We start from the raw sequence: 15,223 nt of genomic DNA, 5'->3' as shown, positions 1-15,223 counted from the left end.
GGTTTCTGGTAAGCGTCGTGCCGACTTGGTAGTAGTTATTAGGAGTGCCAAAAAGAAAACCAGAAACAGGGTTCAAAGTGATGGACTAATTTTGTCTCTTATGGTCTCGGTAGTCGAGGAACGTGATACAGAATTGTCAAAGTTAAACGCTGTAAGACATAAATTACGGCAGCCGTTGACCAGTCATTCAAGCGTGTTGGTGATGACAGGGATTCATTGACGCGTGATTAAAATTGATACGAGTGTTTATTCCAACCCCTCATTCCAATGCATCATTCCTTTTCTCTCCCTACTAGACAATACACGAAGCAGAAGTATGCCAGTCATAACAGTAACGGAATTAGACTGAAATGATATGTCATCGACAGAGTATCAAAAAGTGGCTGCTAGCAGTGAAAGATGAAATTAGTACATCAATTTATAGTACCCAGAACATCACTTTCGGTCGTTTATGTCGATACACTAGAGTTTAGAGGCTAAAGCCATTGATGGGTGCTGTCTGACTAGATATATAGTCTAGTCTATTCATTTAAATGAAATTCCTCCATGGCCCTTATGAGGGCCGCAAACTCATCATCTGCCTCTTCCTTTTCCTCTTTCTTCTCGTCTTCCTCCTCCTCCTCATTCTTCTCCTTCCTCCTGTTCCTCTTCTCCTTCTTCTTCTCCTTCTTCTTCTCCTTCTTCTTCTCCTTCTTCTTTTTCTTCTCCTTCACGGGAACGGCTCGAGCAACGCCACCATCACTCTGTTGATTCAACACAGTCAGTATTTGCCGCAACTGAAGTCACTAATACCCAGGAAAGAGCTTACCACACAGACAGTTGTTCCCGGTGGGAACTCCTTGGAACCGCCGGACACCACAGTGAAGTAGGTGCTAGCTACAAGGTGTTAGTATCTCTGATATAGGTAGGGCAAGTAAAACGAACTTACGCTTGTTGCGACAGACATCCTCGGTATGATTGGCCTTTTTGCAGTATGTACAGAAAACCCGACGTTTTCGAGGGGTCTTATTGCCTGAGGCTGAGGCCCCAGACTTGTCCCCAGCCTCACTGGTTGTGTTCCCGAGGGTCTTGGGATTGCCAGACTAGCATAAGTCAGGAGGAGGAATATTGATATGGTGTTTTGGGGTCAGTACGTACAGAAGACATGGTTATTTCCTTTTATAAGAAGGAATAAAAATAAACGTGTAACTAAACAGATACGTCAGCACTTATTAACACTCGAAGTCATAGTCGTAGGGCGACAGAAAGACCGCGAGAAGGGGGAAAAGAAAGACGTCAAGGGGAGGTAGTAATAGACCCGAGATGGGCAGCTAGATGATCGTTGCGGACGGGGATACTGGGAGGGTAGAAATGGTAGACAGCTGACTTTACCTGATGTTGACGTTAACTGATGAAGAAAGAATCGAGAAACGAGCGAGTGAATGGGCGAAAGATGTTCACCTTGACAGAGGGGTTGGCATTTACGAGTGTGCCGGCCTCGATCTGTAAACCCACTGGAATGGCAGCTGGCTGCCGTCTGGCAAGCTGTAATAGCATATTCTTCGCTGCTACATTTGAGCGTCGTCAAAGCAACAGCCACCTAAACTTGAGGAATTCTACCAACTCAGTCACCACAAACGTTGTGAAGCAGTGTCAGTTCTAGAAAAGTCACAGGCAACGTATTTGCAGGTAGCTTCAGTCGCAAACAACAAACATATAATTCCAGGTGACAAATCCATGGTCGAAATACAGAAACCCAATGGTGAAATAAAAATCAAAGAAAGCCCAAAGCTACAAACTGGATGGTTGAGCCATCGTTCTGGAATTTCTCGGCTGGGTGATTAATCTGTGAGACCCGTGTGTTTATCCTCTTTGTATTGCTCCCATCTCGGCTGAAGAGAGCCATCTGCCTGATTCATGCCAATTAAGTACCAGGCACGTCCAGCGCCACCACAAAGAGCTGTGAATGTAACACAAGCCCAATGTATCTCGATTACCGTTTTAAACAGTCTCGACTCTCGTTTTGGCATCTTTATATTGACGTCTTTGCCTGACAAAAGTGGTGGAGTCGATATGGCCTCTCGCTTGTCAATTCGATCCGGCATAGGGCAGCCGGAGTTCTTAAACATCGTAAGGTCGGCAGAGATATCCTTTCCTCTTTCGATGTTTTGGAAGCTTATGAAGCCTTGTGCGTTGTCTTTGGGATTGAATTTCATGATTGCATTAAGATCCATAATTTGGCCAAATCGTGGAGGTAGCTTAGGCATCCAAAAGAACTTCAACTGCACCTGACAGTGTCCGTCACGAAGTTCTTCTATACCTATGTACTTGAATGCACACAGACCCTGTGCAAGAGTATCGTAAATAGCTGGATCAACGCAGAGCATGTTCCAGACTTTATGGGTCTTGCCGAGCTCAGTCGCACTGTGAATATCGTCTAGAAGGTCGATCTTGGTTAAGTAGACGCATCCTGCTTCAAAATTGCCGGTTGCGTTATTGTTGTTTTTGGTATCATTAAACCCCTTGGGAATCAGCCAAAATACACGAGGGCTAGATCTTCCTGTTATAACACATTTATATCCATCGCGCTCTCTGCACTCCCTCTCTCCCCGCTGAGCGATATTCTTAGGAACTTCGTCGATAGTCGTTTGAGTTCTGAAAGATGCACGGTAGTGCGTCGACAACTGAATCTCGTCGTAGCTCATTTCGGGGCTTAGTAGGGGCTGTGATACCAGCGGCACAGGTTTGGCGTGAACCCAGTGCTTTAGATCCAAGTTTCTTGGGTCAAGGTGAAGCATATCTATAATTCTGATCAGTTAATCTTACTCAAGTTGTGATTTGGATATTCTTACAATGCTTGCAAAATGGCGAGATTTTTTCCAGTCGACGTTTCAGTTGCCAAGGGTTGCACCTCTCGTGTGAAAGGTGACCCCCCTCGTCCTCATGCTGGAGATCTTCTTGTTCAACCAGCAGAATGGCGGCAAAATGTTCAACTCGGATACGGAACCCAGGCTGTATTCTCCGGATGGCCTTCTCGATTTTCCTGGCAGAATCATATCGGTCTCCGAGTTTGGTCTCTTGAAGACAAGCGACCGGGAATGAACAACACGGAACTGAACGGGTTGGAGGCGGATGGATCGGAACTGAACGATCCGCATCACGATTCATAGGCCTGCTGATTTCCACAGCTGGAGGCGGAGGTGGAGCCATGTTGTTAGGAGGACGCAGCGTGGAAGGATGAGTAAGGTGTAAGAGTTGAGTTGCTTCTAATAGGAAATGTCTGGGTTTAAATCATTATTTGAGAGTCGAGGAGAAAGTTAATAAGATCTTCCAAAGTTTAACCCCGCTTCTTTGTTACCTAGAGCTCTGATTCACTGGCTAACAAGTAAGTAACACAAGCGAGGTGATGTTTGGGTTTAACTACAAGGTAGTAAACAATATTTTATTTGAATTAACATCGTGTACGTCAGCAAAGCTGTTCCACAAGGTTTGCAGTTACTAGGCCAGCTTTATCACGTTTGTGCTCTTAATGTAAACTAATTTATCATTGGCTGCGAGTAGCAGATTGTATCTATATTCGAGACTCCAAAGAAGAGTGTGCACATATCAAGGACCTTTGCGCAACATAATGTATCTATCCGACGGGATAAAATAGCTGTCACTATTTGCCAGCTGGCTGCCAGCTGCCAGTCACCGCGTTTATAGATGCAAGCACGCTTGGTCAGCTAATCCAACTATACCAAGCTCAATATCTTTCGCTCTAAAACCTGCAATCACAAGAGTCGGCAACTTCATTTTTACAACAACCACAAATCGTCAAGATGGCCCGCTATCGGTACGGCAAAGAGAAGGCTGCCTCCGTCCTAAAGGACGACAACGAGTCAACCATCACACAGAGGGCGAAAAAAGTCCTCGAGAAGATTTATTGGATGGCACCTACTTACGAATTAACACAACACGAGACGGCTGTCATTGTGGCCAACCCAAAGCAATTTCAGCTTGACAGACGCTCACGCCTGTTTCTTCGACCTGATGAATTGGTTTATCTTATTGATAAACACATTATTCGTTCCAATGAATTTCTAAAGACGCCCATGCGACCGCCGGACCGATCCGGCATCCCAATCGCCCCAGCCCCTCAACAGTACGAGGCTCCCGCGCCCAAAAATGGGGATGGGCACATGGCAGGCTGGCTCAGAGACGGAAAGAAAATCAAGAGTGGATATGTTTTTGAGGTTAACCACGACACTGTTCAAGAGGTGCGACTCTTTCATGACATGATTCGCCTACAATGGGAATGTCTATGTCTCTTGATGCTACGTGGAGTGTCCAGCTGAAGTAAGTAAGGGCACCCCTTCTCGATTTTCCTGGTGATAGACTAACAAAGATAAGCGATGAGAGACGTCTTTGGTTGAAGCATGTCTTGTTTTGGGAGCTGGAATGTGAGGAAGACTTGGAATCAAGTCGACCGTATTTTTTGTGATGGGTTTTAACAAGTGGTGGTCGTCCGTTGATGTTCATCAATCAAATTAATATTTCACTTATGAACGCACTTCAATAGTAAAAACAGATCTCAATCTATGTCTTCCCGTCTTGGAAATACACACAGGTTCTTAGACTCAAATCAAGACCCGTCCCGCCCCCAGATTACATTTCAGTGCATGGAGGTAAAACATCACTTTAAAAGTATCAAGTACATTGCATGAACGTGCTCCCAAGTCAGAGGATTCAGAGGTGCGGTGATCGAAGTAATTTTATTAATCGGACTCGAGGTCACAAATATACAGCAGAATATTGAAGGTTCATCCCATTTGTCGAGGTGGGTGGACAGGACACAATGATCCTTGAAAGGTTTTTTACACAACCACGCTCAGCGCGTTGCTAGAGAGAACTGAAGCTCTAAAAAGGGAGAGCTTAGTTCATCATGTCACGAGCGTGACGGCGGGCCTTCTTGGCCTTGCAGCCAGTCTTGGTGGGCTGGGGAGCAGCGGGAGCCTCAGTCTGGACGGGAGAGGCACCACCGTTGTTCTGGTTGTCGTTACCGGAAGCGGGAGCAGACTCAACAGGGGCAGCGGACTCGGCGGGAGCAGACTCAACGGGAGCAGCGGTGTTGGAAGGAGCAGAGCCGGAGCCGGAGCCGGAGCCGGAGCCAGTGGTGGGGGTAGTGGGAGTGGCAGGGGCAGAGCCGGAAGAACCGCCGGCAATGTTCATCTTGGGACCGGGGATGGGGTAGCTGGTAGGGTTGTTGTAGAGGTCGAAGACAATACCCTCCTCATCAGCAGTGTAAAGGCTGGTACCAGCAACACCCTCGGGCTCAGCAGTACCGTCAGACTCAACCTCGAGGTTGAAGCACTGAGGGTAGTTCTGGGCACCGTTCTCCTGGCCAGCGGCGTGGAGAGCGATGATCTCGTGACGGAGGACGTAGTTACCGGCCTTGATGGAGGTAGGGACGGTAACCTCCCAGGAGTTGCCAGCGGCGATAAGGTCGTCGGAGGCAAAGTTACCACCAGAGGTCATACCAGCCTCAGCGATCTTGAAGAACTTGAGGCTGGTCTTGTCAACCTTGGCGCAGCCATCAGAACCGCAAGAAGCGAGGTAGTCGATGACGGGACCCTTGTGAGACTCGGGCCAGGTGTCCCACTTGATGGTGATCTTCTCACCGGCCTTGACCTTGGCGGACTTGACGGCGTTCTCGGAGCCGCGGTGGCAGATGATGTCAGCATCACCGAAGGCAGAGGGCTCAACGAAGCCGTTGTCAGTGTTGGTGGCGAACCAGGCAGCGAGCTCCTTGCGGGGGTTCTCGTAGGCAGCGGCACCGGGGTTGAGACCCTCGTACTCAGTTCCGCCGACGGTGATGGACTCGACGTGGCCGTGAGCACGAACGCCGGCAGCGGCGACGAGGGCAGCGAGGATGGTCTTGGTGGTGAAAGAAGACATTTTGAAAGTTGGTTTGGTTGTGTAAAAAAGAAGTTGTTGGTAAAAGAAAGTGGTTGTGATAGTTGATTCCGGCTGGCGGTGATGAAAGAATGAATTGAACTACTTCTGTCAAAGAAGAGTAAAAGAATGTGCAAAGATCAAAGTGAATGGAATGAAACTGCTGTATTGAGACTGAGTGAGTGAAGAAGAAGAGAGTCGATTTGGAAGCGGGATGTCTGGTCCTTCTTATATCGAATCGAGACGGATGCGAAATAGGTAGAGCCTCAAGGTTGTACGGGGTAGTTTCCCGCCTTGGACAAAGTCAGAGACAGGGATACCATGCTCGGCCGATATGCCACCAGGGATCTGGCGCCTAGGTTGCATTGTTCGTGGCCCAGCCAGTTTCAGGGGACCAGGGTTATCGTGGTGGTGAAGGTTAAGTGATCGAGATATTAGTAGATCATGCAACGATTGACGTTGATGTACAACGAGTGACAGAGTCTGATGATTGAGAGCCGAGAGTATAGTCCGTATTCGTGGTCTATAGTAAGGTATTCGTCTAAATTGTTCCCCAAGATCTGGTAATGGTCGAAATAAGCTCGACGGTTGCCAAGATGACTATACCATGTCATACGGTGGCTGTTCCTTCAGTTGACAACGGTCAAACCATGTCTAGAGCAGTTAAACAGGCGAGCTGCCAGTTTCTTCCAAGCGAAGGGCCCTTTTCCCCCTCTCTTGGGACGTGCATCTCTGAATGAGCCGCCGTACCTGAAACTAAAGACAAGGGAGCAAGAGAAAAGATGGATGGAAAAAACAATATCGTGGGTTCCTGCTTTAGCGCCGGAAGAACCATCAGAAGCAAGGACCCAAAGTTCAAACGGTTCTTATTTTTCCGCAAGTCTTGTTAGATCCCGCCCCCGGTTAAAGTGGTCCACCCTTGTCTTTGTCAACTCCTGGGTCAATCTCCCTGAGACGTTTACAGCTTGGCCATGCGTATCCCCTGACAGCTTCAATCTATCCAGGTGTACCCAGATGGGATGAGATGGGACGGGAAGCCTTATCCATATTGATATTAACATGGACTACTACTTTACGGAATTACGGTAGACTCTGCCCAGGGTTTGAGCCGGATGACAGGACCGAAAATGCCTACTGTACCTGATTTAGCGTCAATCTTTACCAAGAGTAAGATAAAGTTTCTTCTTTGCTTGTTCCAAGACCCGCCCTACGTGACCGATTGGATCGGGGTTGCATCTGCTAGTGAAACTCTACAAGTATCAAGATAGCGTCTCCAGAACCACTCAAAGAAGACACAACCACCCTAGACCACTCAGCGTCTACTATTACCAAACGTTTTGCAATGCAATGTTTATTGATATGTATGTTTCTATAAACTGTCAATCGTGTATCAGATGTCAGAACATTGTTTTAACCGGCGATTGATACTACTATTGATATAAACATGGTGTGATGATGCCTTATACCTTTAACTAAGCGGTGAAGAATGGTGCGATACAAACATCATCTCAACAATATTCAAGGGAAAATCACCCTATAGCCGTGTAAAACCGTAGAGATCTATCTGATCATTCATGATTTTTGGCGTCAAGTCTCGCTTGTGAGTCAGTCAACCCAGTCCAAGCTTCTCCTCTTGAACAGTGCTTTTTTTCTTCTCCGTCTTCCACTATAATTTTCGGACAGTAATTTCCCAAGACCCCTTTTACACCGCTTGGCGACCCAAATTTCGCATTCGCATACGCAATCTCAGCCTTTTCAATTCATCCGAACAACCAACTTGTCCTCTGCCTTGATTTATTATCTGGAGAAACAATAAACGGAAGAATACGCTAAAATCGACATGTCAGCTCTAATGGCGCAACATGAGACACAGGGGCAGGTTCTGCAACAAGCCAAGCAGGGGTTGGAGGGGTCCATGAAACTTGTCAACCCTGAGATTGATGCAGACGAAATGCAGGAACAGGAACAAGAGGAGGGGCGAATGAGGCCAAGCTTGAACTTTACTGGTCATCAGCTCTTTTATGTGTTTGGCCTTGATGGTGTGGGTGCCATGCTTTTATCCGGCGGCGTTAATTTTGCTTTGGCTTACCGTGAGTTTATTCCTGTCTGACCTGACAATCATTCACTACCTTTTGGGTATGGTCATCATCATGATATGACACAATATGAGAGAGGAGACAGAAAAGCTGACTATCCTGTCTACAGCCATGTACACCACCCAAGACACCATCAAAAACCCTATACGCTTGTTTCAACTACCAAACACGTTATCGGGTGATGCCGCTGTCACCATCATCATCCAATGCATCCTCACCTGGTTCGTCGAGATGGGTCTCGTCAGCTACGACCTCTCCAAGCGCTCCGTCCAACCTGTCGGCTTCATACCCGAGCCGTCTCAGCCATGGATGAGATGGCTTTTCTTCCTTCCACCTTCTGATCCCAGCGACTCGGAGAACCAGTCCGAAAAGGTACAGCCACTCAACGATCCCAACACTGCTTCGGTGTTCAACACCATTGTGCAGGGAGCGCTGAGGGGCTTCATCTTTGCTGTCGCTGGGTTCATCCTCCTCTGGCCTTTGTCTGTTGGCATTCTGACCACTCTTGGTGAGCGCGACGGCGGAGACTGGCGGTATGATGATCATTGGACACCACAGGCCTTCAAGGCTATTCTTGGTGCTGTTCTTAGTCTTCTAACGACACCGCTGATGGCCTTGTTCTGGCTTATCAAAGCTGGCTGGGAGGGGAATGATGAGCGATCTAATGCCAGAGAGTCGCGGCGGAGTCAGTATGCAGATGCGCAACAGGATAAACCAGCTGTATGAGATGCGACAGCGAAGTGCATCACCTGAATTAAGCGGATGAAATAACGACTTGACGGAACTTTGGAACTTCATAATAGCACAATCAATAATAGTAATAATAAATGGAAGGGCGAGATATCTCAGGTAGTGACAGGAAAGTGGGAATGCGATTGACAAGAGGAAGAGGCTCAAATTCATGAGAACATGATGAACTAAAATTAATTATATAGACTAATATGACATATCGCACCAAAGCCCAGTTCCTACTCCTGCAGCCATGAAGTTGAACATGGAGTGACGTCCTCAATTGAACCTCACGACTGTCGTTCCACCATATTGGGGCATCAGTTAAGGTGGCCGCTAAAAGTAAAAGATACGAACGCAGTAGGCTAATTTTTGCGCTTGAACGAACCTGGACATCTACCCTGAAGCATAGACATTGTTGTTTCATTGCTTATCAATTCCACAGACGTGCCGAAGTGAAGATGAAGGCAACAAGAGTATCGCTCGCTGTAATGTTCAGATAAAAATGTATATACGTAATAACGTACTGAAGAATGCTACCCAGATAGTCGCTATGAACGGAACCCCCCAACAGGCCCATTCGGTCCCTTGAATGCAATCGGTTTGCACTTGTAGTTATCCAGCATGAGAAAGTTGTCGCCTTCCCACGGCCACTGTGGACTTGCAGAGTAAATCCACAGCGTGTCAACTTTGCCAGTAGTCTGAAACTTGATGTTGGCATCCATCCACCTTCCAGCCTCGCCCGTATTTCTGGGCCACCGCTCTCCAATTGTGTTAGGATTATCGTTCCAGAACGTCCAGATGTAAGGCGTCCACCAGTAGTATGCCGAGTCGCTGTTGTCGTTTTTACCCTTGCCGGGTTTCTTGTCGCCCTTGACGTAGTAGTACTTGTCGATCCAGAACTGGTAGTCGCAACTGAAAGTCACGCCCTTGCATGACTGGATGTCCTGCCACAAGATGAAGTTGGTGTTGTTGTAAAGCTGCTTCGTCTGGAGAACCTTTCCGTGGGCATTGTCAAGCCAAATCTTGTCCCAATCGTACTTGGATTTGTAGGATGCGTACCAAGGGCTGGTGCCGGGCTCGTACTCGAAATCGCCGTCCTTGATGGGCATGGCGCATGTCTCTGTTGCGATCGCTTGAGCTGTGACAGTCACGTCGGTGGACAGAATTGTGGTGATTGTGGATGTGACTCCATTGGTGACGGTAGTGAAGGTAGTCAGCGTTGTTGTCGCAATTGTACCAACAGTGTTGGTAGCCTCAACTGAGTAGACCGATGTCGCATCGGTGAAAATGGTCTTTGTATATGTGAACTGCTTCACATCAGTGACAGCGACGGGAACAATGCTGGTAAACGCATCGTAGACAGTCTCATCGGCAGTGGACAGCGCAGTAGAGGTTACGTCTACGGTAGTCTCAACAATGGTAGTTGGGAGAGTAGAGGTAGACGTCTCGGCAATGTCGATGGTCTGAACAACTGGGAATAGTTTGCTGCGAAGATCGTAGATGTCCTGCGTGCGGGTAACTTCCATCCATGTGTATCCAGTAGCGATACCATACAGAGTGATTGTGTCAATGACAGCGATCTCCTTGGTGACTTGCTTCACATCATCATTGACCACAACCTTTGTGATGAGGGATTGAGCTGTGGGCGTGGACAAGACAGTCTGGGTGATATCCTCATGGACGGTGCGCGTCTCGATAGAGGTGGTCCCATCTATGACAGTGGTCTCCGTCAAGGTCTTGTGGGTAGTGACGGTTGCGGCCGTGGTAATGGTCAGCGTGACGGTGTCGCCATAGATCTTGTCAATGGTGGTGGACTTCTCGATGATCGTCTCAAGTTCTGCGGACGCGTAGACGGTCCTCATGTGGGGAGAGAAGGGAAGAAAACATGAACAGGCACTATGGAAATGAGGTTCACCATACTCGTTGATCCATTGTTCTTCGAGGCTGTCGGGCAGAGCGACGCGGACCTTAAGAGCAGCGCTGGCGATGGCTCGTTTTTTGTTCTGCAGCCAAGTGAACTCGTGCTGAGTGTACTTTGGAGGGAGAAGCTTGGTGCTAGTTGAAGTAGAGACGGCTGTGGAATGTTAGTCTGTGCTTAAAGGATCAATTGACCAGGCTTACAAGTCTCTGTGGTCCACTCATTAGTTGTGACAGTACTCGTAGCAAAGTCAGTGTCAGTGCTCGTGACAATTGTCTCGTCTACCGTGTTCGTCGCAGTAGTAACATCGACAGTCTCCGTAGGGGCGGTGGTATAGTCAGTGTATGTTGACTGAACAGTGACGGTCGTCCAGGCAGAAGTGCGGTAATTGGTAGTCGTGTACAAAACATGCCTTCGAGTAGATGGAACCGAGTAAACGACGAATGTACGAGAGTTGGTCACGTGGATAGTCATTCCCGGGGCAAACTTGATGGTTGTGCCGGTGACTACGTACTCGGTAGACGTAGTAGGGATGCTCTCAATACTGGTGATAGTCTCGGTGACCACGTCTGTAGAAGTAGCGGTTGTGATCTCGGTCGTGTCCGTAACCACCAACGTCGTTTGCGTATCGACGACATCGTAGATAGTGTCCACGCTGGTACTGCCGATGTATTCAACATCAGTAGTGAAAACTGTTTCGAAAGCAGTTGGGAGCTCGATAGTCGTGCGGGCGACGGTGTCGTAGATAGTTTTTGGCTCAATAATCTCGATAATTCCGTCGCGACGGACAGCAGTGACAGTCCTGTCAGGTCCAGCGACAAAGTTGGTAGACGGCGCATGAATAACAATCCTGGTCTTATCGGCAAAATCCTCTGTGACGACAACGATCTCGGACTCGGTAGTCTCTGACGATCCTGTGGCTGCGACAGTGGTGACGGGTTCGATAGCAGTGGCGCAGACATCTATCGCATAGGTCCTTGTGGCCTTAAAAGAGGCAATGAGAGCATCGTTCTGCCATTCATCGTTGCTGCCTGGAGAATATTAGTTAATAGGAGTACATGCTCGGGCGTAAGAGGCTTACAGTAATTGGCTGAGGTGGTAGTAACAGTAACAGGGCTCGTGGTGGTGCCAATTCCGGACTCGCTGATAGTGTAGGTTGAGGCACCTGTGGTGCTAGAGTCCGTAGTGAGACTGGAAGCACCAGTTGTAGCATCACTGGAAACATCAGTCGGCGCATCTGTGGTGGTAGTACCCGTAGTGAAGCTAGAGGCATCAGTAGTAGCATCACCGATGTCGTCAGTGTTGGCATCTGTCGTAGCTTCACTGGTCGTGTAAGTCGAGACATCTTGAGTGGCAGAGCCTGTGGGGAGGCCAGAGACATCAGTCCCAGCATCGCTGGTCGCATAAGTCGAGGCTGTGGTGACAGAACCTGTGTTGAAGACAGAAACATCGGTTGTGGCGTCGCTGGCGGTGTCGGTTTTGGCATCTGTTGTGGCACCACTGGTTGTGTAACTGGCAGAATCCGTAGCGACAGAGCCTGATATGAAGCCAGAGGACGCAGAATAGGAAGCAACCGTGCTAGAGTCTGTCGTAAAGCTGAAGGTATCTGTAGCAGGGCCAGTCGCCACAGCAGTAGTCTCCCCGTCTGTAGTCGTAGTCGTAGCAAGACTGGCAGGTAGACTCAGCGACAAGGTACCAGTCGTTTGCGCCGCATCGGTCTCCCCACGGTCAGTTAAGATGCCCGTCGAAGCGCTTGCTGAGACTTCGACAGTCAAGCTCTCAATAGAAGACGTCAGGCCGGTAATATCTGTAGAGACCTCACTCGTCGCAACGCTCGGAACAGCATAAGAGGACACAGGCTTCGGCCGGCAAGGTCCAGCAGGAACTCCAGACGGATACAAGGCCGAAACCAGAAAGAACGAAAGGACAAACTGGCGAGCCATCTCTAAAACCTCGACGAATAATCTGTGCAAGCCAGACGCGGACTCAACCGCTCCGCCTCATGGGTAGTGCACATCTTTATTCCCATGCCCATCTTGATGGCCTCTGCCTCTTCCATAATCTAGAACAATTGCTTGGCAGCTGAGTCGCCAAACTATCGATCTTTTAAAGCACTGTCGGTATTCCAGACAGGGGGGCGGTCCGAAATGCAGGGGTCGACTGGTTTGTTGGCGGGGACAGCGAAGGCGCTATTGATTTGACGATGGCTTCATTAAGGAAAAAAAGTGCTGGACCAACGATTTTTTTTCGTGGCGATACAAGCGAAATCCCGTTTGTATTTCCGTTTGACTCCCCAATGGAAAAACAGAAAAGATAGCCTAATCAGTTGATACCCCTGTCATTACATGATGTTGGGCGTGGTTTGATCAAGACCCTGTGGCGGCGCTATGATAACAATGGTCTGGTTTCGAGCCAACAAACACATTCAGCTCAGGCATAAACATATAGACATAGCGGATTTATGGCGGCATTTGCGCTGAATTTGGCAAGATAATTTCCACGACAGTATAGTATATGTAAATATTATGTTGTAATTGTTGGATATTAAATATTATCTGATCCAGACATCAAGCTCACATCCGCTTAGGGTTGACATACACCATCACCTCCTCAAAAGCTTTCACCAACGATATACCCAGCGCTTCAATCATGGTCCAGATCCTGAGCGGGATATACTTGATCAGCCAGAGCATACCCACGCCGATCTCCCAGATACATGAGCCAAGACAGCCGAAAAGTGCTTCCAGAACATCGTAGGTCATCTTGCCAAAGGACACGATGAATGCACCAATTGCTTTGGGTGCGTCGATGAATATGGCCCGGGTGAGATAGCAGAAGCCATCCCAGATGTCTCGTAGTGTGATACCGCGAAAGAAGGTGACAATGGCCACGATCGTTGTGTGTAGGAAAGAGAAGAGCTCGGCAAAGATGTCGGCAATGGCTTTGCCGATGTTCTTTAGTCCGCTACCGATCCATCTTATAATTGTCATCACACCGCCAGGTATCCTCTTCAACAGTTCCCAAATCGCCTGGAAAACGCTTTTCAAGAATGATGGAATCTTCTTTATACCCTTCCAGACTGCTTTCCCAGCGCTTTTGATGTGCCCAGGCATCGCAACAACCCCTCCCTTGATCTTCCCGGGTATTTCCTTCACAAAGTTCTTGATCCGGTGGCGGCGCTTCCAGACTGCAAGACAGACCTCCTTAGGCGCATCGTACAAAAGAAGTTTAGGGCAGTCCCAGAACAGTAGCCGGAGAAAGTTGAACAGCCGCTTTGCAGCGCGTTGTAGCCTCTCCATCTGCTTGCGATGCACATGCATCCACCTCTTCCACGAACCACCGCGAAAATGGGGCAGGTATTGTACGATTTCGCGATGGCGGTTCATAGCTGCGAGACGTAAGGCGATTGCGCCGTCTGGTGCAATGAGGTCGTGTTTGGCGCCGTAGTCTTCCATTAGGACTTTGACCAGAGCCAGATGACCGCGATCAGCAGCGACCATTAACGGAGTCCGCTCAGGCAGGTCCTCTGGCGCAACGGGTTTACCCTCGCTTGGTACGCGACCATAGTGATTGACGCTTGCGCCGAGAGCGACGAGGCGGCTGACCATTGGCAGTTTGCCCGCACGCACAGCTGCTATCAAGGGCGTCTCTCCGCATCGGCTTGTGGTATCAGGCGACACCCATCCGCGGGCTATGAAGTCGGCGACAACGTCATCGTGGCCGTTTTCGATGGCGAGAAAGAAGGCGTCGACAATGTCTGTCTCGATACGGTAGGCTTCGTGGTACGTGTTCCAATCCGCGTCGACGGTCAGGCGCTGTAGATTCGTGGAGCGGCTAGCGGGGGAGTAGAGGATGGGGAAATCGACGCAGGAGGAAGCTTCGATACGCTTCAGGAGGTCATCGTTGTCGGTCACCGAGTATGCCGGGACGGGAAGGTCTGTGGACGGCGATGATGTGGAAGCCATTTAGAGTTGTCGCGAGATGAGTTGAAAGATGGTCATCCCACCGGGGGATAGGCTGTTATTTGAATGCATCTTTCGCTCTGTAGCTTTCCTCAGGGTGGGATTAGATGTTTGTTGGGGTTCATGGCGTCGGGCAGTGCATGTGAAGTTGAAGAAGCCATACCAAGATTGTGGAAATGAAGCTTGTGGTTGCTCAGCTCACTGCACTGCCACCGCCAATGACATCCGCGGATTATAGGCTGCTGTGGGGTGTTTAGGTTGACTGCCAGCATTAGCGGGGGTAGGCTGTTTGTAGGGCTGATGCTAATATGAATGGAAGGCCATATAACATGGACTTCTCCAGGCCTTCAGAAGCTAAATTGTATTGTAGCACCGAAACGCATCAAACACAATTACAATTGGGGGCTGCCTACTAGCCCCAGGGTGCGTACGTGTACCTCTTGTTGCCAATCATTGTTTATGTCCATGTAATCCATATTTATTCAAAGGTTTAGTCAACCATTCGAACCCGAAAAAACATGAAGTGTAAATAGATGGCTGAATAGACTTTTGTGTCATGGAAAGGCAACATAAATCTCTAAAAGAGCCGATTTGAAGTCTTC

The 15,223-nt window shown here is 48.7% G+C and overlaps 7 protein-coding genes across 7 annotated transcripts; 3 read left to right on the top strand and 4 right to left on the bottom strand.

The window, feature by feature from the left end:
- Positions 1–294: 294 nt before the first annotated feature.
- EDB82DRAFT_486530 (uncharacterized protein) lies at positions 295–965 on the top strand (the record flags this gene model as incomplete). Its single annotated transcript, XM_065608282.1, has 2 exons — positions 295–759; positions 820–965. Coding segments are annotated over exons 1-2 (271 nt in total), but the record flags the coding sequence as incomplete, so codon positions are not given.
- Positions 966–1,472: 507 nt separating this feature from the next.
- Positions 1,473–3,253, bottom strand: EDB82DRAFT_571325 (uncharacterized protein). The gene is made up of 2 exons (XM_025730690.2): positions 2,832–3,253; positions 1,473–2,779 (listed from the first exon to the last, which is right to left on the bottom strand). The coding sequence occupies exons 1-2, from the start codon at positions 3,187–3,189 to the stop codon at positions 1,821–1,823; spliced, it is 1,317 nt and encodes a 438-aa protein (XP_025589790.1). The 5' UTR covers positions 3,190–3,253; the 3' UTR covers positions 1,473–1,820.
- Positions 3,254–3,800: 547 nt separating this feature from the next.
- On the top strand, positions 3,801–4,316 carry EDB82DRAFT_471082 (uncharacterized protein; the record flags this gene model as incomplete). Its single annotated transcript, XM_025730691.1, has 1 exon — positions 3,801–4,316. The coding sequence occupies one exon, from the start codon at positions 3,801–3,803 to the stop codon at positions 4,314–4,316; it is 516 nt and encodes a 171-aa protein (XP_025589791.1).
- Positions 4,317–4,856: 540 nt separating this feature from the next.
- Positions 4,857–6,236, bottom strand: EDB82DRAFT_46122 (glycosyl hydrolase family 61-domain-containing protein). The gene has a single exon (XM_025730692.2). It carries the CDS (start codon positions 5,914–5,916, stop codon positions 4,894–4,896), a length of 1,023 nt encoding a protein of 340 aa, XP_025589792.1. The 5' UTR covers positions 5,917–6,236; the 3' UTR covers positions 4,857–4,893.
- A 1,209-nt stretch (positions 6,237–7,445) lies between these two features.
- On the top strand, positions 7,446–8,965 carry EDB82DRAFT_532652 (uncharacterized protein). The gene is made up of 2 exons (XM_025730693.2): positions 7,446–8,003; positions 8,119–8,965. Exons 1-2 carry the CDS (start codon positions 7,754–7,756, stop codon positions 8,733–8,735), a joined length of 867 nt encoding a protein of 288 aa, XP_025589793.1. The 5' UTR covers positions 7,446–7,753; the 3' UTR covers positions 8,736–8,965.
- Positions 8,946–11,065, bottom strand: EDB82DRAFT_486522 (uncharacterized protein). The gene is made up of 2 exons (XM_025730694.2): positions 10,863–11,065; positions 8,946–10,815 (listed from the first exon to the last, which is right to left on the bottom strand). The coding sequence occupies exon 2, from the start codon at positions 10,601–10,603 to the stop codon at positions 9,290–9,292; it is 1,314 nt and encodes a 437-aa protein (XP_025589794.2). The 5' UTR covers positions 10,604–10,815; positions 10,863–11,065; the 3' UTR covers positions 8,946–9,289.
- A 2,091-nt stretch (positions 11,066–13,156) lies between these two features.
- Positions 13,157–14,944, bottom strand: EDB82DRAFT_486520 (uncharacterized protein). Its single transcript, XM_025730695.2, has one exon. The coding sequence runs from the start codon at positions 14,622–14,624 to the stop codon at positions 13,233–13,235; it is 1,392 nt and encodes a 463-aa protein (XP_025589795.1). The 5' UTR covers positions 14,625–14,944; the 3' UTR covers positions 13,157–13,232.
- Between the last annotated feature and the right edge of the window lie 279 nt (positions 14,945–15,223).

Source organism: Fusarium venenatum (genome assembly GCF_020744135.1).
Source record: "Fusarium venenatum strain MPI-CAGE-CH-0201 chromosome Unknown EDB82scaffold_1, whole genome shotgun sequence".
Lineage (NCBI taxonomy): Eukaryota > Fungi > Ascomycota > Sordariomycetes > Hypocreales > Nectriaceae > Fusarium > Fusarium venenatum.
The sequence above is the reverse complement of the archived record's forward strand: the minus strand, read 5'-3'. Positions and strand labels throughout refer to the sequence as shown.